Below are 23148 nucleotides of genomic sequence, written 5' to 3'. Positions count from 1 at the left end.
TTATAAAGCAATTTTTCATAAATGAAAAGTACTGGTGACTATAATAATCTGTGATAAACATCTTAAAGAAATAGGTTCCCTTCACATATTAGGTTACTCTCCTCACACTCACTGTATATCTATAGCATCCTACTGTCCTTAGACTCACACATCTATGGAGAGGAGGAGGCTGCTGCACTAACAGAATTATTGCCTTATTCTATGCTTTGGTATAGTCTCATCGTGAAGACACAGTAGTGTCAGGAGAGCTCGCTCACAGAGTAGCAGAGTATAGAAGCTGCAGTTATTTGTGTCTTTTCTAGCAGACTCCTGCTTTCATATTTGCTTATATGGCCAAGGAACAAGGTGTGTAGCACGGAAATCTAAAGTATTGTCTTCTTAAAAATATGGGTGGCTATGTAGGAACTTTTCTACAATGTCTTTTTTTCCCCCATCGAGATTAGCTATTACATGTAAATTACATTACCTGGACCTCAGAACCTATTTTTATAGTCTCCTTGAACCCTCCGAGGGCACAGAGAGCAGCAACAGCCTGCCGTGCTATGCTTTGTAGTTTAGCCAGCTTCCTGCCACTTCCACTCCCATTCTCCAATATGCTCTCAGCATACTTGCCCAGCTGTGGAATATGCATAAGAGCACGGGACAAAACCTATGTGAAATAAAAACCAAATCAGTCCATAGTTCTATACATACTCACAAAACGTAAAACGGTAATTGTAATGACGTCAAAATATAAATGGTCAAAAAGCCATGAAACAATGGTAGATAATGTGAACACAACACTGAAATCTTCACCTTTTCTGCTGTGGTTGTCCATATCTGGGCTGCATTAGACTCTGGTGCCATCAGCAAACTGTGAAGCAAGGCAATGACTTCAGCAGCCATGCTGTTCGCTACATGTCCACTGATGAAAGGGCGCACAGGATCAGTTCTGGGAACAGCAAAGATTTTTTTTTAGCAATAAGATCCCATATTAATAAGCATATATGAAAGGGTTAAATGAAAGCTCTTCTATTGCGGAGCAACAACAGAACACACCTAAAAGCTGGTCATATGCTATAGATACTGTATTATATGTTCCTAAAAGTCAATTCACAGTATTTTTTGGTGACCGTATTCTAAAATGCAATATAAAGGTTATAATGTTTACATGTCTGTACCTGGCAAGATCAGAATTTCTCTCTCTACAGACAGAAGTCTGGGCAGTTTTTTTCTTGTCTCCAGTAGAAAGACCACTTGCAGTTTCTGGACTGACTGTTTCCACTGGTGGTCCTACACTCACTATTAAACCAGACTGGGCCCACTTGGTTGCTTTACGTAGGGCAGCAGCGGATTCTTCAGTGATAACTTCACAGCAGCCACTCTAAACAACAAAATAACATATCAATTTAAAATCATCCAAGATCGCAATACATATATACACTGAGATAAATTAGTTCCAAAGTGCATAATATGCTTTATATTTTTTTTAAAAAAAGTGCAAACTGATTCATATTGGGTTTACCATTAAGCAACCATCACACACATTGGAAATAAGACATTATAATATTTAGTCAAAGTCTTATTATATCCATTTAGGACACTTCCTTATTTCTCACTAAATAGTTCTAAACTATTTTTCTGCATATACTGACACAAATTATAAGAAATGAAAATAAAACAAAAAAATGACTAACTTTGGTCATATCTCGATCCATTTTCACCACTTTCTCCATGTTGGCGCCAGTGCCAAGCCGAAATGGACGACCCTCGGAACTACTATAGAAACAAAGTAGAAAGTGATAACCAGCAGTTAGATGGAATTAGGTTATAGCGGAATACAGACGGCAATTGCACTTGGGCCCAGGTGCTTAAAGGGATCTAATGACCCTTCTGCTGAATATGAACAGACAGTACTGTAAATGGCACATAAGGTTAGGGAGCCCTGTTGTCACAGCAAGGCCCAGGGGCTGTAAGGTGATCCTAATGACACACATAGATTCTAAGCTGAATAAGATAAATTAATTGTCTAGATAATTTCCTCTGCCATGTAAATTCAAATTTTTATTTGTTGAGATGTATAAGTGTGATACTTTAACTCTATCTAAACTTCCAAACTCTTTGATATTAATTAGATCTTAAATTAATTTATTTTTTCTGCTCCTTTCTGTCCAGTTTCTTTATTAGCATTAGAAATCCTCACAGTTTTTGCTTGTGAGTATGGGGGAGTATGGATGTAATGCAAAGAAGGGGGCACTTCAAACTATTATCTCAAGCATTTATTTAAAAAAAAAAAATAATAATTACATTATGATTTGTGAGGGTGCAACTGCCTGAATCCCAAACAATTCCAAGAATGAGTGTCCGGTTCCCACACCCTGACAGAGCAGCAGGCTGAGCCTACACCCTACCACTCCATTCATTCGGAGTGCTGGAGATAGTGGAGTACAGTGATTGGCTCTTTCTGGCACTCTAAAGGAAAATAAATGGAGAGAGAACACATTCTTGTTTTGCCGCTCTACTGGGACGGAGAACTGGACATCTGTTCTTAAGAATTCCTTGGTCCCAGCAGTAAGACCCCCACTGATCAGGAAGCTCTTATCCTATCAAATAGGGAATAACAGGGTTAAATTAATCACATAACTTCCCTGCACAATCAGTAGCTTACAGTACACCTCACGTGTTCATCGGTGTCCTTATGATATGACCATGTGCCTCCATCCTCCAAAAATTTTACTTAAATTTCATAGTCAAATTAGGAGTTTTAAAGGGAGGTGGAGATGCAGTATAACAACTCAAGCTCTCCATGCCATAGCACGGCCCCTATGCTGTGACTGATGTGCTCTGCTAATGTCACAGCATTCGTACCATTATAACTTTGGGGCTTGAGTTGTTCTGTAAATGGCTGAGTCTTTTGACTTGTGATGCTTAATTTGAATATGGAATAAAAGTAAATTTTGGAAGACTGGAGACAGCACTTAGATATTACAAAGACACAATAGAACAACATAAGATGTACTGTTAGGTACTGATGGTTGTTTGAGGAATTAAATTGAGTGGTCATATTCAGTACAAGTCCATACAAAATCTATCACTGGCCATAAAATATGCCAGCGGATATACTGTTTGTATCCAATCTGGCAAATACACAATTGTTAACGTGTTAATAATTTTACCTATTGGCACATGTTTGAGAAACTTGCCACTCCAGCAAACTTCACAGAACACAAGAAATGGGACATGCTACATGAGAAATGGGACACCTAACTACCATGATATTTTAGAGAAGGTCTCATATTCTTCTTTATCTAACAAACTGTAGTACAAATCATATAAGCTGACATTTTCCAACTATTGCTGACGTAGTCATTTATCTCGCTTACAATAACTTCACTAGTAAATGGGAAAGAATAAAATATCACAGCAACTGCAAAATATTTCCTTCCTTGTCCTCTGCTTATTACCTTAGTAAAGGTTGCAGGACTTCGTGAGATGACTGATCTTCCCGTTTGTGAATGAAAATTGAAAGTTTGCCATCCACCGCTTCACTTTCCTCGCCCGTATCTTTATCGCCCTTCTGAGAGCCTTTAGGACTGCTTTTGGATAAATTGCTGTCTGGTTCAGATGCAGTTGGGGAGAGAACAGTCTGACAGCCTGCAACAGGAAGACAAATAAGTATTAATAAAAGCTAACCATTATCCGTGTTATAGATCAACGTCTTATCATTTATCCACATGGTAGGTGATAAGTGTCTGTTCATAGGGAATCCTTTGTCCTCAATTTAAAAAGAGCGATGGGTGAGCTCTTTCACCTCATTCGATCTATTACAACCCCCAGCTATGTTTGTCAGTCCAAATGCATGACCATCACTTCATTCAAACGGGTGTTAATAATAATATCGTATTGCCTATCTTTGCATAGGCAAAACAATATTGTTGCAAGACAACTCCTTTAAGTAATGCATACTGCTGTTATAATGAAAAACAAACATACAATATTCGATTTTTACGTCCACCTTTATAGTTTTTATACCCATCCCCAAAGTAGTAGATTGTGAATGTACCTGGTACTACATAGTCAGCCAGTTTTGCCAACAGCAGTGACGCAATCTTCGAGGCTGGATCACTAGGATCTTCTTGCTCACTGTTAAGAGACGGTACGGAGTAGCTCCATGGTGGGAGTTCCACATTGCCACAATCTTCCACACTCATGAGTGGCAGAGCGGCACGGCACAGCTGGAGTATTATGAGGACAAGCTTTGGGGATGGGCGCTGATCCAGCAGCAGAGAGAGAAGCTTGGAGACACAAGCTGGCTGGCTCAATATTGCTTTCCCTATTTGACTCCTGTGTAGAACAGTTGTTAGTTACAATTAGTGCATGTAATAAATAATCAATACAACAAACACACATCCAACTGTTTCACAACACAGAAGATTGATGTAATGGATTTCTGTTCAGAGAAGCATGAACACACATGGACCTCGTGTTGTAACTACGGTTGAGCGATCGGGATCAGAAAAGATCGGAATTCCGATCCCGATCATTTTAGGCGGGATCGAGGTCAAAGGTTATTTCCCACAATGCTTTGCTACAGGCCAAACATTGTGGGAAAAGCTAACAATGTTAGCTACTAGAGATGAGCGAATACTATTCAAAACTACCGTTTTGAATAGCACGCTCCCATAGGAATGAATGGATGCAGCTAGCACATAGCCTGTGCCGGCATCCGGCCGCTTACCCCCCTGCGAGCGTGTTTCCTGCCTGCTGTGCCATATACTGGACTCTGCTACATCTGCATTACTGTACATTGATTTGTCTATCTACTCTTCTGCTTCACCGTATACTCAGCACTGCTACATCTGAGATCTACATCTCAGATGTAGCAGTACTGAGTATACGATAAAGCAGGGACGAAGCAGAAGAGTAGATAGACAAATCAATGTACAGTAATGCAGATGTAACAGAGTCCAGTATACTCACACTCTCTCCTAAGCCACAAGCCCCGACCTTCTTCCTAGGTCTGTAACACTAACCTGGGAGCTAGGGGCGCGCACGGCGCTCTGAAGGCCTGTAAATGAGAGAGAAGAGGAGCGAGAACAACGCGGAGCGGCAGTGATCTGTGCAGGTAAGTGGACACCAGGGGGGACTAAATTTTTTTTTAATCACTACACAGCGTGGAGTCTAAAAATTAAAGCATTCAATTTTTGGATTCCAAAAATTGTGTGTAGTTAATAGAATCATTTTTAAAAATCTGATCTTTGATTATTAAAAAAATCCCATTGACTTGCATTAGGATCGGGTTTGAATGGAAAATGAACAGAAATCAGATTTTGAAAACGATCCTGAAATCTCAAGATCAGCTCAACCCCAGTTGTAACCAATAAACTTAACAAAAAAAAAAAAAAGTCAATTGTCAATCATTTTATATATTATATATTTATCGAGACTTTACAAGCCTAGTTTGGAAACAAAATTATAATATGGCGATTTGGAGGCAAGCAGAAAGAAATTAATTTAAGTATCCAAACACTTAAGGGGTTATTCAGAATTATTTTTTTTTATAATGGCTTTTCCTTAGGATAGTTCATAAAGGACCAGTAAAGGGCTGACAGTTGGCTATCACATGGAGCTGTTCAGGGATGTATCCGACCCCTGGTTTATAAGGTGTACGGAGCGAGATGCATAAGGCTATATACGCTATAAAGTGGTCTGGTGGAGTTAAAGGGGTTGTCCCATCACAAGGATCCTATCTATACTGCTAGTTTATGTGGATTTAAGACTTTTCCTAAATGCATTGCTTTGTCAAAATTGCTTTGTTTGGCCGCTATATTAATTTATTCACTTCATTGTTTACGCTCCGTTTCTATGGCCCTTGGGATTATCTGCTCATTTGTCAAGTGATGTAGCTGCCTGCTCTCAGTGGGGGAGGGAGGGGCTGAGAGCAGCTTTGAGCTGTTTGTGTCTTTTAAGTAGCGGAGCTTCTCAGAGAGCCTCAGGATTTCTGAGCTCTTATCAGTCGGTTTAATTGAAATTGGCTTATAAGGGCTTCGATAGGGAGTCCGTTACCTCTGTATGTAATGCAAACTGACTCAAATCCAGCTCTGCTACATCAGCTTGACACTGTGGTAATTCATTTACAACCAATCCCGTGCAAGTGAAACCCCGCCCACCTATGTGCCGAGAAAAGCAGGAAGTGAAGAGAGCACAACAACCTGCAGGTTAGTGAACAAGCGTCATGGGAATACCCTTTTAATGCTTGGCTCCCTTTAATGTACAAATTTTAGTCAAAATGGGAAGTGCAAAATTGTGTGTACCTGAAAATTAAAGAGGACCTTTCATCAGATTGGGCACAGGCAGTTCCATATACAGATCGGGAAAGCCGATAGTGTGCTGAATTCAGTGCACTGTCGGCTTTCCCGATCTGTATATGGAACTGCCTGTGCCCAATCTGATGAAAGGTCCTCTTTAACATTTGTGTAGAAATAGAAACTGATGATAAAGTAACACATCAATCGCTATGATGTGAACTTGGGTCAGACACACAGTCTGGCTGGGTACTCATCCAACACAGGCACGAAGGTGTTTCTGTAGTAAGCTCACCTGAAACTGGCCTTCCCTAAAGCCTCATGTGACATATTTCAGGAAAAGAAGGGCTTAATGTTAAATGTCATATTATGAACTAAAGATTCATCTTTAGTCTAGAGGTTTGCAGTACCTAGACAGATCGTTAAGAAGGCTGAGAACGTCCTGAAGTGCATCGTTCCCAGCAGCCTGGTTACCACAGCACTCAGTGGCCCGTGCCAGATGGTTGGTAAGCAGAGTGGACACCTGTCGAGCCAAACCCGAATGTACAGCCTCAGTAGATCCCCCTATAAATAACAATGGCAAAAAAAACAATTTTAAAAGTTAACATTTACAATGGTTACTTACTATATGTAATAAGCAATAATATACAAGCAGGCACGCTGGTCACATACAGGCTAAGCATATCAAATAATAATGGTAAAGTCTTTTCATCTTTAAAGAGGACCTTTCATGGGTTTGGGCACAGGCAGTTCCATATACTGCTGGAAAGCCGACAGTGCGCTGAATTCAGCGCACTGTTGGCTTTCCCGATCTGTGCTCCAGGTAAAGAGCAATCAATGCCGATACCGTAGCGCTTTACAGTCAGAAGGGCGTTCCTGACAGTCTGTCAGGTACGTCCTTCTCCACAGCAGCGACAATTGCGCTGTACAGTGTGAGCGGGGAGTAATGCCCCTCTCTCTGCTCACAGTGCTCGTCCATAGACTAGTATTATCAGGAGAGGAGGGAGCGTTCCTCCCCGCTCACACTGTACAGCGCGATAGGCGCTGCTGTGGAGAAGAACATTCCTGACAGACTGTCAGAAACACCCTTGTGACTGTAAAGAGCTACGGTACCAGCACCGATAGCTCTTTACCCAGGACACAGATCAGGAAAGCCAACAGTGCACTGAATTCAGCGCACTGTAGGCTTTCCAGCAGTATATAGAACTGTCTGTGCCCAAACCCATGAAAGGTCCTCTTTAATAAAAATTAGTGCAAGAAAATCCAAGGAACTAGCTCCAGAAGACATGCATCATCAGCATGTCGGAGAAAAAACACAGCTTTACTATCGATGGACGAAAAGAATCCTAACCTTCTTCCTTCTCCCACTCCACACATCTGTTGGCTAGAACCTGGAATGCAGCCCATGCCATGGTTGCCACTTTCTGCTTCTTGGTCTGCTTTTCACTGGAGCTTGATTCAGTCTGGTTACTCAAGCTACATAATCTGTCCATGAGCTGTACCAATCCACTGCGTACCAAACACTTTTCTTCACTCCTTCATGATGAACACATAGAAGATATCTTAGCTTTCCAAGGTGGTAAATACAGTTATTTCACTTTGTAACACAAACACATGCAAATGTTTTCAGTTTTATTTGACTATAAAGTACCATGTTGCTAAATCTGTGACAGCCTATGAATTCTAGGGAAAAAACGTGAAGAACTTGAAGTTTTACTCTATCAAAAGCATTAAAACTGCTTAATTGGAATATGGTTAAAATGGCTGTGATATAGCAAAGTAGTAGAAGGGTAAAACTAGCAATACACAGAATAAAATTGCATCAGGACAATTTTATAAGGACTGTTGACTGTTTAATGATTATGGGAGCACCATGACAGCAGATGTTGGGGGAGACAAGGATCGAACCGTTGGATTTCAACATGCCCGATCCTGCTATTCTGAAGGGATCTAAGCAGCAAACAGGTTTCTAGTATTGGCTTTCTACCCGCTTCTTACAAATGTATTTACAGAGGGGTTTAGAGAAATATCTGGCCGGACTTCATTTTTTGCTACATCATAGTGTCTGATGTCAAGACAAAAAGGCAACACCTACATAGAAATCAAGTTAGCAAGGGATTCTGGGAAATTTCATTTATGAAGCCAGTAAAATTGTAAGTGCATCTTTGGACTTCACTATACATTGTAGTCCAAAATTTGTATAAGAAAGAAAAATGTAGGTATCTGCAAAGTTACTTAACATTTTTCCTACTAAACAGATTAACTCTTTAATGAAACTGTTAAACATATGTTTTAAGGTGCAGGTTCACCTTTGGTAAAACTACACAAGTATGTTAGGAGGCTATGAATGGTAGATCCATCATTTACTGCTATTCTGAAATAACCCTGTTTTTAACCGTGGTCCAGCAGCATCACAATGCCAGTCTACATTTAGATGTGGAGTCTTTACAGTACAGTTCTGAAAGAATCTGTTAAAACCTCTGGTAAACAAAAAAAAAAAAAAAATCCATTTGTGCATAGATTTACCTCGTATAAGGTATGGTACACAATAAACCTATGCTGTTGGCACAGGCAATAGGATAGCGGGCGCACAGTGAGACTACTGAAGTCATTGTTTCACCAAAGGCGTCTTGAACTTGTTCCACCATTCCTCCACATGTAAGCTCTTCAATTCTGTGAAAAAAATAAATAAAAATCTTTACAACCAGCTAAAAACAAGTAATAGAATGCACAATATACAAATACTAAGGACAACAATGTAATAAAAATAATGGCATATTTAGGGCTTTAGGACTGCTCTACTTATTCACTTTCCCAATGACTTTTCTATAACGCTATGGACCACCCCATGTCAAGAGACTTAAAATCTGTTTTGTCACATCATGTACACAAGGAAAGCTGCTCTGTTTAACAGAAAGATGCTCCTATTCCATAACTGGTCATATGGAAAGTTGTGTCTAGCAGAAAACCCTTTAAGTAACTATTTTAAGCAGTAATAGGACTTACACCAAGACCATGCACATTTAAGTAGGCATGAAAATCTTTCTGAGAGAATAACAATTTGGAAAAAGCATTCTTTGTGTTAGCATCAACTGTTTCAAAGAGTTGAATTAAAAAAAGAAAAAAAAAAAAAAGAAAAAAAGATTAAAGTGTTAAGTTAAATGATGCTTCTTTTGTCAGCACACAGTGGCAACAGCAATGGAACCTCCGATGAAGAAAAGGTGAAGCATACAGTATATAGGCAAGTTATAGCCATCTGTGTGCTGAAAAAAAGAAGTGCCCTGGTGTGATGAATGGCCCAGAGTTATGTTTTTTTTCACTGCCTTCTCAGATATATTTCCCTTTAGCCCTGTTAATTTACTTGACCTGATCAGCAAGATGCCAGAGATAGTGTCCAATTGTCCAAGCCTAATTCCTTCCTGGAGGTAGCGTGGCTCATTCCTTTGTCTCAACCTGGGCATGGCATTATCAGGATTGTGCCAATTTCGTTATTCTTAGCAGGGGGTATCTGGGATCAGTGGACAGAGCCTTGCTATCACCTTTTAGCAGACAAGCTGACTCCATAGAAGACTTTTAAAGTGTTATGACCGCATATAGTCATACTGGTACAAGGTGAGGGGGAGAGCTGCCCACCTTGCTGACCTCATCGTGGGAGGGGGCTGAGTGGAGATATATTGTTACACATGACAAGACCCCAGGTTCTTGTTCTTGCTGGACTGCTGAGATGTGTCACGAAGTGCTGTGATGCTGTGGAAGCTAATCCCTTGGACTAGGGTCTCTATTACCTATGGAGATACCATACACCTTGGACTACTATGCTAATGGGGTAGTCAAACCCTTACCACCTAAGGATTACTTATGGACTGTAACTACTTATGGACTCTAAAGGACTGTGCCCTGGATTTCATGAGTTGAACTCCGGAGACCCAACTGGGTATTATATTTCTGCTTCTAATCTTTTATTCTTTTTATCTTATTGCACTGTAACCTACCTTTCTGTAACCATATAAGCTTGTGTCCATTAGCATATACCTCTATGTATGTTGGTTGTCTAGTATCGACCCTCTTGGGTTAATAAATATAAAACTTTAGAAGGCTCGTCTCATATAATCCTATAAGACTCGGTCCCTCTCTCAGGGTGAGAGCGGACGGTAAAAGTAAGAAGGTGATCGCAGTTTTGCCCGTGGCAAGGCCAGGTAGGCCAGAGGCTGGGTCAATGTGGCTTTGGCCAGGCGAGAGCCTTCACACCTGGCCTACATTGGAATCTCAGCTGAAAACACAGTACAGCATATACCACGGAGGACAGGGATTTGATGTAAAGGTGAACGAGTATATGGCCAAATAAAAGCTGTACTCAACTAGTAGAGGATCGACCAGGTGAAACGCTTGTTCTTTTATCACAATACCTGATAATGTACAGCTTATTAAAAAAAAAAACAAAAAACAAAAAAAAAAAAACAAACACACACACACACTAGAAACCTCTCTAAAGCTTTGCCCTTTGTTACTAGAACCTCAACTACTGCAGAGCAATGTATCTAGAATGAAGTGGAAAAAGATGATCTTGCCTTGGTCCTCCTTGCAGGACCATAGTAACTGGTCCAACCAGATGAGTTACTCCTCCAACACGAACAGCAGCAGTTAGAAGCTCCCTCATGTGCACTAGGGCTTGTTTCCGCGTATTACCACGTCGCCATCTGGTCTGTGCAGCAAGTAAAAAGCTACTGCTGGATACCTTCATTAGATGGAATAGGAATGTTTTGTAAATATCAATATAAGTACCGACTTACCACCTAACACTATTAATTTATTCCTAAAAATGCAATGCAAAACATGAATAGGTCTACAGTATGACTTACAGCTTGGTCAGGATTGGTCCCAATGAATGCAAACAGTTGACCTAACAAGACACTGTATGTTGGCTTATCTCGGCTATCTTCGATAGCCAGAGACTGTAGAAGAGTAAAAGAGCTGCTTCTGTGACTTGCTGCATTACGTCTCCTGGAAAAATCAACATAAACACTCAAAGCTGTAAATGTACATTATGTTATTAGGCCAAAACTCATTCTACTTTTTCATTCTTCTTTGAATTTTATATATTTTAATTCTGTTTCTTTGAAAAATATTGAGTTTTTAAGTGAAATTCCTGACCACAGGAATCAGAAAACACAGTAAAAGCTAATTTCTCCTAATACCTGGACGTCTTAATCTGTAATCTTTTGATAGTCCTTGGCCAAAAAAATTAACAGCTAATCCTTCGGTCCACCTCTCTGCATGCAGATTGAGTGTAATAGTGCAAGCATGTGTTGTCAATAGGCAAAGGGTAATAAGCTTCTGCTAGGCACCTCTGACACTTACAAATCCCCCTTGAGAACATAATGAAATCTTATATTTACAACATCTGCCCAAGAACTGCTACTGTAAACTTAATCATGACACTCCCATACATATTAGTGGTCAGCAGGTCATTCATTTAACATTCACCTGTGACCGCCTGTTTTTAGATTCTGCACTATCCACAGGGTCCTTTCATTTCAGTAAAATAATCAAAAAGAGCTCTTACAAATTGCAGTAAAATGTTGTCAGTCATTTTATAAGCATAAACTAAGTCATGAGGTTCGGCAATTATAAGTGAAAACATGGATGGACATATGATGCCTACCTGGGATTGGATCTATTAAACTCCAGGTCATTACTGCCGATCATTTCTAGATCAGAAGGTGCAGACATACTTCTTAGGAAGACTGGCTGACGCATTGCATGGGATATCGCCTTGGCCTCAGATATAGATTTACAGGCTGAAATATATCAACAGAATATAATTCCAAACCTTACTACAATTACAAGTATACAAGGTGATTTTAGCAGTGACTTCTGGTGCAAACAATGATTCCAATGTCACCCTGTGACACCTTTACTAATACAAGTGAATGGGGTCGCATTGAAACTCTGATGTTGCAGCGACTGACTGAGTCACAAAACTATTGAACAGTGTTCAGTTTTATGTATCTCAGAGTCAAGGTTGCAGCAACATCACGGTCACAACGCAAGCTGATTCACTTGCATTAGTGCACGTCGCAGGGCAACACAGTATTCTAAGGTGGCAGACAAGATGTAACCCAGCATAAACATATACATAATTTATGTTTCAATACCTGGAGGCTCAGTAGGTGTGCCAGATATACTTCTAGTGATGCCAGATTGTGCTGCTATAGTAACATGCAGCAGTAACTCTGCTCGATTCATCAGACTCTTCACTAGAATTTTTGTTTTCGCCATGGCATGTGAAGATTTCTGTATGCTAGAGTTCACCTCTTGGAAAAACTTCTCCCTGAGAAAAAAATAAATAAATAAAATAATTTAAAGATGCCCACGGCATTGCACACTCTGCACACTGCATCCTGTACCCTAAGTAATGAATGGAACAGTATTAACCGATATCAGGCAATATACTAGTGTAAGTCAACCACACAAAGTATAATACCGTCAATAATATCAGCCCATATAAGTAAAATCCTCAAAATCCACTGTAAGAAACACAGGGTTTACCTACCTGAGGGATAAAACCATATTCTCAGGATCACTCCCATCAAAAAGAATTTCTTTCATTGAACACAACAGCTCTAATTCCTTCACTTTATTCTAAGGATAAACCATTAAAAACAGGAATTAACTACTGACAGATTTGTTGCAATTTAGAGAAATATATATGACAATGAGGCCTGGTATATTGGAAGGGTCATGGGGGTTCAGTTACCTCATTAAAATGGTAGTCATAAAAGAACGGAGCATTGTTCTCCAACTTTCCATTAGATGCATCTTCCACTTCACTGTGCCACTTCTGTTCCAGTTCAGCAACACTCTGTCAAAAATGTATACTTCCAAAGGTAAAAGATTTGCTTTCCAATTTATAGAATATATTCATTATTTTTATAAGGATTTTAAACCACACAATGTACTGATATCAGTGTGATAAAAGTATATAATATAATAAAACATAAAACAAAATACACAGCAAAAATAAATCACAAGTTTACAGATACAAGAATAATGGCAATATCAATCAAACTAATATCACTACTGTCTACAAAATAAGCCTGACCATCTATGTGTTCCATATTTTAAAGAGGACCTTTCACCACCCCCATCAAGTCTAGCATCTTTTAATAGGCTCCACTTAATTGCTTCCAGCCCAGTTGGAACATTTTCTCTATTTACCACCAGTCCTGAGCAATCACTGTTACTTTTGGTGCCTCATATGCTATTTAGGCTCTGTACTGTCAGGAGGGCGGTGTCAGGCAAAAGGTGTGGATTGTGAGCTCTGACAGTCTATTTCTCACTGGAGCACCCAATCACACCCCCACTGCCCACCTGATACTACAGAGCATTAAGTTGCATATGAGGCTTTAAAATTAACCGCACTGATTCTTTGGGATGCTATTAACAGATGCCAAGCACTGGAGGGGATGTGGTGAAAGGTCCTCTTAAACTAACCAAAGTTAGCCTATCGAGTTAAGAATAGATTTTTATAAAACCAAGACAAAAGGGGTTGTCCAGGATATTTTTTAAATTTTATTTTAGACCAGGGAAGGTAAAAAAAAAACAAAAACAAAAAAACCAAAAACAAACACTCGTCTGTGCCCCGATGCTCCGATGCCTGCCACCACATCCGGCACTACTGCTCCGCTGTTTCCCTTCCCTGGCAGTCCCCGCCGCATGTGACTGCTGAGACCAATCATCAGTCCAAGGAAAGGGACATGGGGCGACAAAGCCTGGCTAAAGAGGACTAAAGAAAATGAAGCAGCAGGATCGGACCACAATGGGAGGCACTGGAGCTTCTGAGGACAGACTTTTTTTTTTTTTTTTGCACCTTCCCAGCCGAATTCAAAACATAATTTTTATCCCAGACAACCACTTTAACTCCCATGGCATAGCATACTTTGGCCTTCAGAGGCAGAGATTACATTTTTGGATCTATCACCTCAATACCTTTTTAATATTTCCCTAACATAGTCCTATAAGGTTTTTTATTTTATTTTATCAGAGCAATTTGTACAAGTTAAGGCATTTTTGGATACATGCAATGCATTGGGGAACGGTCATTACTTTTTGTAGCAAGGGTGGGGAAATTATCATATATATATGTATCTATACATATACACACACATATATATATATATATATATATATATATATATATATATATATATATATATTGTGAAGGTATACCATGTCTATTCTTATTTTTATACATTCTTTATACTGATTGAGAAATTATATTTTTCTATGAAGTTGTTAATGCCTTATATAATCTAAGATGGTGCCTGTATTCGGGACTGTGAGAACAAAAGAGATATTATGAAGTTATCATGAGGGGGATGTATTATGACTACGAAGAGACTTCACGAGGTGAACATGAGCCCATCATGCACTCTAGGGACCAATCTGAGACTGACAACGCACCCGGATACAAGACACATATGCTTCTAGCCTGCCTACTATCTTATCTCTTGCATTCCTGTATAAGAACTGTAACTTCTTCAATAAACCTCAGTACTGTGTGAGCAGCCAGAGCGTCCAGCATGGTCTGAGATTGAAACTGAACCACCTTGTGTCAGAGTCTCTCTTAGCAAGCGCGCACATGCATGATTGATTTGGAGCAGGTGACTGACCACTGGAAGTGACCCGTATTCTGGCGGAGGTCACTACCTCAACAATATATATATCTATATCGGATCTATATATCTATCTCCAATTTATAGAATTAATGTTTTACTACTTTTGCACAATAAAAAAAATGTATTTATTTATTCATGTCACATATGTGTCCCCATATTCTGACAGCCATAACCTTACTTTTTACATGGCTGTAACCGTTAAAGGAACTTGCCATTTGTGTGATGGCCTAGCGTTCTTATTGTTACCTTGCAACTTCTTGGTCATGGAATGAAAAAAAGTGGCTGTGAAGCGAACCTAACATTTGCTTTCTTATTTAACTTTTACAATGAATTACAATCAGCTTTACCTGTAATTGTCTTTCCATGGCATTCAGTTTCTTGAAGGTTTCGCCCATTATTTTACATAACAAGTCATACTCTTCTAAATGCTCCTCACGATATTGATAGTTTATCAAGGACTGGAGAGCATCAACCAAATTTAAATGCTTGATGACACAGGACACTACCATTTCTTCCATTACATCTGGCTGGATTACCTCCCTGTATGGTAAGAAATAAATCTTAGCTTTATAGATTTGGAAGAGCAAAACAATTTATCTGCTGACAGAATGTGAGAAAAAAAGTCTGAAAGATATACTTATCTCTTAGTGATGGCTCATCACTAGGATATACCATCACTTAATGATCTGTGCAACTTAACTCTATACATAAGTAGGACCGTAGTGAGGAGAATTCTGGTTTACCAATTCTGGGGAGAATTGATAAAAACTGCTGAATTGAGCGCTGGTCTTAATAGTGTGTATGCTGAAAGCAAATGCGCCAGAACTATTGAGAGGCTCCGGCAACTTAATTGTGGTGCACCATAGCAAGTTCCATGTACCAGAATAGAAATCCAGGCATGTTAGGGACTGTCGTACATTTTAGGTAGTCTGTAAAGTGCTGCAGAATATGTTGGTGCTATATAAATAAGCAAAATAAAAATAACTCACACAAATATTCTGGAATGATTTATAGTAAATCTGTCGGGCTGAGACATCCTGCCCGGCCTTGACCAGAAAACTGACAAATTGTCACATTTCTGGGCAAATATCTAAGTGTAAAAAATACACCTCTTTTGTGCCAGAAAACTGACATGACAAGATTATTAAAATTCCTACACAGTGATGCCACAATCATACAGTGGAACTGTATCTTAGCAGTGATAAAGTGAATGGGAGTGGCTGCAGCTCAATCCACAGTAGAGTACTACAAAGCAAGGAAAAGCTTGGAGAGGATGCAATGCTTAGTCTTTCAGACAAAACTACAATTTTTTTTCCAAAGACATGCTTGTCAAATTCCTATATCTTACTTTATACTTGGCCTAAACTGAGGCCGAGCACGACCGGAAATTTCACGCAATTTGATCATTATCCCGGGAGGAAGCCGGATTCTAGGCAGCTCAAAGTAATTTCCTGATGGTGGTAACAGAATATCAGAAGGATAAGTAAACTCTCGATCCTCTTCTATGGTAAGGGGAAGAGGAGATGGACTTGGAGTGAGTGCTGGGGACAATGCACCATTTGCCTCCACTTGCCACTGACACCTTAAAACAGAGAAAAACACAGATTAAAAAACAACAACACAAAACATGGAATCAAAGAAAAATCATACTTTACTAATTAGTAGAATTCAATTGATTATAATTAAGTACAAAACACAAGTAACCAAAACAGACCAGTAAAAGGAAAAAAACTCTGGCAGTATGAAGTCTAACTAAAAAACACAGTGGTGCCTTATTATTGGTCCTACTAGACGGCCGTGGTAAACTGGAAGCTATGTGTTTTACGCCAGAAATAACAAAGACAATGGAGAGAATACAAGGGAACAATATAACTACCTGACTTCACAAAGAAAACTTACTAAAGATCATGAAGGCAGTCATGTGTTTATTTAAGATGGTTGTCCTAATTTCATAGATCATTACTTGCCTTTGCTAAAAATTTTGACTGATTTTAGATGATCCTTTAGAGATAAATTTTCACAGCATTTATGTTCATTGAAGGCGTTATATGTTCTTTGGTGAAATTTGTCACACATTACACTGTGTTACATCATAAGCAGCTAAATATTTCAGGGCTCAAAGAAACCCTCACAGATAAGGCCCTGCTGGTTGCTGTGTTCATAGATGTTCTAAGATGGTGACGGAAGCATTCAGAACAGGCACAGTAGAGGACACAGCTATGGACATTCTTTATCTACATTGAATGCTTTCAAATCAAGCACAGTACAGAACAAAGCCTCCATTGTAGAGCCACTATGGACTGGTTTACAATGAGAGCTGGGCAGGGGGCTTAAGGGGAATCTGTCACCGTGAATATACAGTCTAATCTGCAGGCATCACGTTATAGGGCAGAAGGTGCTGAGCAGATTGACATATAGTTTTGTGGGAAAAGATTCACTATAACTTATTTATTCAGTTATTTCTCTCTTTACTTTATACTTAGAAGGAATAATGTAGTCTATGGTCGTCCTAACAGTGACTGATACCCTTCCCTCTATGACTGTGCGTACAGTGCCAGTCACTGATAGGATCACCCAGTGTATGCAGTATCTCCCTCTAAGCATTAAAAAGACCATAGAAATAAAGGAATATGATATTGTACAGCACAGTATAGCAGTTTTGAAATGTTATCAAACACCACCTTGAAACTTTGAGAACGCTTTCAGTATTTAGAGGAAAACAAAACAAAAAAAAAGAAAGAAAGAAAGAAAGAAAGAAAGAAAGAAAGAAAGAAAGAAAAGAAAGAAAGAAAAAGAAAGGATTGTCGTCCGATGTCCGTTTTGCAGGTTTCCATTTTCTGCCTGAGAAACTGGGCAGGAGACGGAAACCGGCAGGCAGCTTTCAAACCCATTCATTTGAATGGGTTTGAAAAGTGTACGCCTGTGAGTGTCTTCTGCTTTCCGCGGTGAAACTGTTTTTTTTTTTTTTTTTAACCAGACACAAAGTCGGACATGCAAGACTTTGTCCGGTAAAAAAAAAAAAAGAAGGTTTCACCGTGGAGAGCAGAAGACGCTCACCGGCCGACAGTGAATGCAGATTTCAGTCTTCTGCCGACATGGACATTGGGCGCTGGTGTGAAACCGCCCTAAATGTAATAGAATATTAAAGGGGTTTTCCCACCCTCCAGTTTCAGCAGCTTTGCCTGCTGTCTCCTCTTCTCACTTCCTGCCTCCCCCTCACCCAACCTCCCAGCTTGATGAACAGGACACTATGACGTATTACACTACCTATAATTACTAGAAATCTATTATAAATACAGATCACATAATCTGCACATGCTTGTAGAGAATAGACTCTGTTATCTGTGTGTTTACAAAGAGATAATAGTAAATCATCAATGTAAGGGTGCATGCACACTACGTAACGCCGGGCGTGTATGAGAGCCGTACACGCCGGCATTACAGCAGACTGCCGAACACTTCCCATTCACTTCAATGGGAGCGCTCGTAACAGCGGCGTTTACGAGCGCTCCCAATGAAGTGAATGGGAAGTGTTCGGCAGCCCTACTGTAACGCCGGCGTGTACGGCTCTCATACACGCCCGGCGTTACGTAGTGTGCATGCACCCTAACAAAGACACAGGGTATCTGGATCAGCTTTATAACTCTTAAAGTTTAGCAGTGGGGTGGGATATTGCTTTGGTTAGTCGTGGGTTTCAAGGGTAGAAAAAAGGGAATGTTCTGCAATACACGTAAGATACTTGCCTTTGTAAAAGCTTTGACCTTAAAAGATCATGGCAAGTCAGTTCTTCTTTTGTGATCTCTGGGCCATTGTATAATATTCGGAGCATGGAGCAAGCCAAAACAGACAATCCTAAAGCAAGATCAACCAGAAAGGGTAATCCTCCTGAAACATCCTCTGAGGACTCCTGCAATAACATAATGATGGTAAGAAAATGTAGACTCTGGAAATATCGATATCACAACTCCTTTGTTCTCAAGACAGGGGAGAACATGACCTTACAATCTGCAAGGCGGAGAACAGGACATGAAAGTAGTTCTGAGGCAGGTGGCTGCACAAGATGAGTTACTAAACTTTGTAAATGGTAGGGAGAAGCAGCACAATACAGTGAGACACACTGCAATACAAAACACTGCATTATGGGCCATTTGTGATTTAATAGATTTCATCAATTACCGTATTTTTCGGACTATAAGACACACTGGACTATAAGACGCACCCAGGTTTTAGAGGAGAAAAATAGGGAAAAAAAAATTTCAGGCAAAAAAATGGTAAAATATTTAATATATGGGAGTTGTAGTTTTGGAACAGCTGCAAGGCCACATTGACAGGTGACCCTGCAGCTGTATGGGGATGTATAGGACATTTTTTTTGTGGGGCCAGGTGTACTTTTTAGATATACCATTTTGGGAAATGTTTATTGCCTTTTATTTAATTCAGAGGCAAAACAGAGAGAAAAACCCGGCAGTTTAGCACTTTTGAGTTTGACGTTCACTGTACATAAAACTATTAGTAGACATGGCATTTTCAGACACAGGGATACCTAATGTGTATGTTTCACAGTAATGTTATACTTTTATATGTATTCTAGGGAAAGGAGGTGAACTTTTATTTATTTTATTTTTTATTATATTTTTTTTAAGTGTTTTTTTTTTTTTACTATTTTAATATCCCCCACCTAGGGGGCTTGAACCTGCAATCATTTGATTGCAAGTCCCATAGACGGCAATACAAGTGTATTGCCGTCTATGGGAGATTCTATACATTACTATCGCGGAGGGTCATAGACCAGCCGCGATAGTAATATATATCTATGACAGGCCTCGGAGCCTTCATTAGGCTCCCGGCTGTCATCGGAACAGGTCGGCTCCTGCGGCCTCGCCGTGCAGGAGCCGGCCTGCATCACTAAAGGTATGGGGCCGGTGGGGGGGGGGCTAACTGACTGCCGGGACCTGTGGAGGAGGAGTGGATTTGCAGCATGGCCGCGCTACTGCCACCGCTGGTTTTCTTCAGCGGCAGTAGCGCGGCAATCTGCAGGCCCCGGCAGCTAAGACAGTCCCCGGCATCTGCTGTAATAGACCGGCAGATTCCGGGGAGTGTCTTAGCTGCCGGGGCCTGCAGTATTGTCACACTCCTGCCGCTGAAGAAAACCAGCGGTGGCAGTAGCGCGGCAATCTGCAGGCCCCGGCAGCTAAGACACTCCCCGGCATCCGCCGGTCTATTACAGCAGATGCCGGGGACTGTCTTAGCTGCCGGGGCCTGCAGATTGCCGCGCTACTGCCGCTGAAGAAAACCAGCGGTGGCAGTAGCGCGGCCACCCACATTCAGACTATAAGACGCACCCTCATTTTCCTCTGAAATTTGGGGGAAAAAAAGTGCGTCTTATAGTCCGAAAAATACGGTAAGTATTAGTCCCTTCAGCTATCCACACATTATAGTAGTACAGGGTCAATGAAAGATTTGCCTTAAAAGTTACTCTTATGTTAAACTCTTTCCCATTCCAATATCTCTTGCCCACTTAATAGTTTTTCTCATACCCTTTTCTTTTTATCAATGAGATATTCAGGAGGCTTCTTAGGAACTGACAAGAATAGGTAAATATATTTTTAAATCCCCCAAATCTAAAAGCCCAATCTCAGACATTTATTGCATTTCCACAGGGTATGTCATAAATGTCTGAGACAAGCTCAAGAATAGGGCTGGATCTCCTACCCTATGGCTGCTGTGAATAAAGAGGAGACCATGAATGCTCACCTCATTTCTAAAGCAGGGTTCACACTATGACACTACTGTCTCCAAGATTTCTCCCGTGCATCCCCCATACTCTGGAACTCCTTACCAAGACACATAAGACTGACCCCCACAATCACAGGCTTCAAGAAGGCCCTGAAGACTCATCTATTCGGGAAGGCCTACAACCTCCAATAACACTATCACCACCCCACCATCTGTACAGTCTCCCCCTCTCCTTCTGTCTCTATCCCCCTTCCCTCATAGATTGCAAGCCCTCGTGGGCAGGGCCCTCTACCCCGTTGTGCCAGTCGCTCACTGTTAGTATTATATCTACCTGTATATTTTGTGCATTGCATGTAACCCCCAAATGTAAAGCACCATGGAATTAGTGGTGCTATATAAATAAACAATAATAATACCATTGGATTCTGTTATGAAGGTGACCATTTAACCACTTCCAGACCGCCCATAGACTATATACGTCCGGATAGTGGTTGCCTAGTTCTGACAGGACGTACCGATACGTCCAGTCAGAACACAACAGCTGCACGGAGATCGTGCAGCTGCTTTCATTGGGAGCCGGCTGTAACATCAGCCGGAGCTCCCAGAGAGAAGACAGGGAACCGTTATAAGTCCGTTACCCATAGACATCAATGTAAAAAAAATAACGGACACTTGCTGTCTGTCGAGAATATGTTTTTTTTTTGTTTGTTTGTTTTTATTTCAAACTGACAAAAAAGTCCTGCATGTAGGATTTTTTTTTGCCTGTGGAAACAAAATGGACTAATGATGGATTGAATGTAAATGGACACAAGATAAAATCCCACTCAAATGAATGGAAATTTTAACAGATTTCTGATGGTTCAGCTAGTGTCCCTTTCTAAAATCTTCTAACGGACAATAGCTACGGACGCTACTGACTGTCACCAGCGGTAGTGTGAACGCCCTCCTAAGAGTTACAAAACAGCTAAGAGTCTTTTCACCCTGCATGAGTAGTGTAATTTAGCACCAGGCTGTTCCAACTCCATACAAAGGCATCTAATAAGGGATGAAAAAAAAGGAGCACCATGCTATGGATGTTTAATGTACACACTGTGAGCTTTCCCAGCAAATACTACAGATGCATTGGGAAAAGACACACGTGTGCTCAGCTGCCATTGGAACAATTTATTGAAATGAACCCTTGACCCTGGAAATCGGAGAGTTGCATCTATGAGAAATTTATCAGAGATACTCCTATATCAGAAGTATCTGATATAGGAATAACCCCCTTGTAAAAGGTCTGGTTTCCAGATAATCAGATACTCTGGAATATACCAGACCCATAAGACTACATTGTGACACTGTTATGTTGAGTCCATATTGACATCAAGCTGTCTTTCTACTTGCAGATGCCAATATAATCAGTCTTATAAACAATGTAACGAAGAAAGAATCATTTAGGAAATAAGTACTTAACATAACCATTTGTTGGAAACGTAGCATTACTGTACATGGTGACCACTCAAAAGAATATCTGATGCTATGACATTTTACTTTAAACTAAAGCACGAGTCCTTAATAATATACCTCAATGTGGTAGCGTCTACACCATGCGAAAAACAAAAAAAAAGCAATTGCAGAAACTTGTGATTCTATTTTTGAGCCTGATCTTACCAATATTCTATCATGCAGAAAGAAATAAAGCTTTCGGTCTATATAGATGAACGTACCTGAGCTCTGACAGTGCAGGAGAACCCCCACATTGCTTTATCAGGAGTATTGTGCTCACGACCACTTCTCATCTCAAAGGAGAATGTAACAGTGTCACCCTCTACCTGACAACACATAACAAGCAAAATTTACTACTTTTCACTCCACAGACACAAACTTAGCTACTTTTAACATGCAGTGTACCCCATCCTTCAAGAATAATTAGAATAGTTTATTCCTTGATCTTCCCTCCCTTCCCCATCACATGACTCCTAGAAGAGACAGTAAGAGTCCTCCGTGATTGACAACCCCCTCTGTACAGACACAGATACAGGGTCTATAACTACATGCGTTGGGTAATCAGGACTCTCACGGTCTCTCCTTAGGATTTACTTAGTTTCTCTTACTCTATCATACCCTGCTCTCAGATAGGACACCTGAAATTACATTTCAGCTTCACCAGTATAGAAATTATTAACAAAAAAGCAAAGGAAAAAAAAAAAACCCTTACCTTCACTAAATCCTTTGGCCAGCCAGTTCCCAGTACACTTCTACTTCCATATCCTAAAGTATTTCCACCATATTCTGCTACTTTGCGACTGTTGGTATTGGGACCAGCATAGATCACCAGCTATTCAGAATAACAAAGAAGGAAAAGCATCTTAAAAACAATATTTATTCCTAATAATCCCAAAGATAAAACATAATTCTATTAAAATGAGCTTATATATTTCCCTTTGGGCTAGACAATATGATGTAAC

The 23148-nt window shown here is 40.2% G+C and overlaps 1 protein-coding gene across 2 annotated transcripts in view; it reads right to left on the bottom strand.

Annotated features, from left to right (window-relative positions):
- The window catches only part of HECTD4 (HECT domain E3 ubiquitin protein ligase 4), a 117515-nt gene that overhangs the window by 32984 nt on the left and 61383 nt on the right, over window positions 1–23148 (bottom strand). For both annotated transcript variants that reach the window (XM_075273114.1, XM_075273122.1), the window contains exons 22-41: window positions 22899–23018; window positions 22408–22512; window positions 18706–18869; window positions 16311–16544; window positions 15310–15502; window positions 13042–13146; window positions 12838–12926; window positions 12440–12615; window positions 11947–12082; window positions 11144–11285; window positions 10853–11019; window positions 8811–8957; window positions 7636–7820; window positions 6695–6848; window positions 4043–4323; window positions 3444–3633; window positions 1677–1758; window positions 1161–1363; window positions 796–931; window positions 467–649 (exon numbers count right to left, since the gene is read on the bottom strand). In XM_075273114.1, coding sequence (XP_075129215.1) covers window positions 467–649; window positions 796–931; window positions 1161–1363; window positions 1677–1758; window positions 3444–3633; window positions 4043–4323; window positions 6695–6848; window positions 7636–7820; window positions 8811–8957; window positions 10853–11019; window positions 11144–11285; window positions 11947–12082; window positions 12440–12615; window positions 12838–12926; window positions 13042–13146; window positions 15310–15502; window positions 16311–16544; window positions 18706–18869; window positions 22408–22512; window positions 22899–23018 — 3192 coding nt within the window. The remainder of the gene's footprint in view (window positions 1–466; window positions 650–795; window positions 932–1160; window positions 1364–1676; window positions 1759–3443; window positions 3634–4042; window positions 4324–6694; window positions 6849–7635; window positions 7821–8810; window positions 8958–10852; window positions 11020–11143; window positions 11286–11946; window positions 12083–12439; window positions 12616–12837; window positions 12927–13041; window positions 13147–15309; window positions 15503–16310; window positions 16545–18705; window positions 18870–22407; window positions 22513–22898; window positions 23019–23148) is intronic.

This window comes from Leptodactylus fuscus, chromosome 1, assembly GCF_031893055.1.
Source record: "Leptodactylus fuscus isolate aLepFus1 chromosome 1, aLepFus1.hap2, whole genome shotgun sequence".
NCBI classification, from domain to species: domain Eukaryota; kingdom Metazoa; phylum Chordata; class Amphibia; order Anura; family Leptodactylidae; genus Leptodactylus; species Leptodactylus fuscus.
Note: the sequence above shows the minus strand (reverse complement) of the source record. Positions and strands in the feature narration are given on the sequence as shown.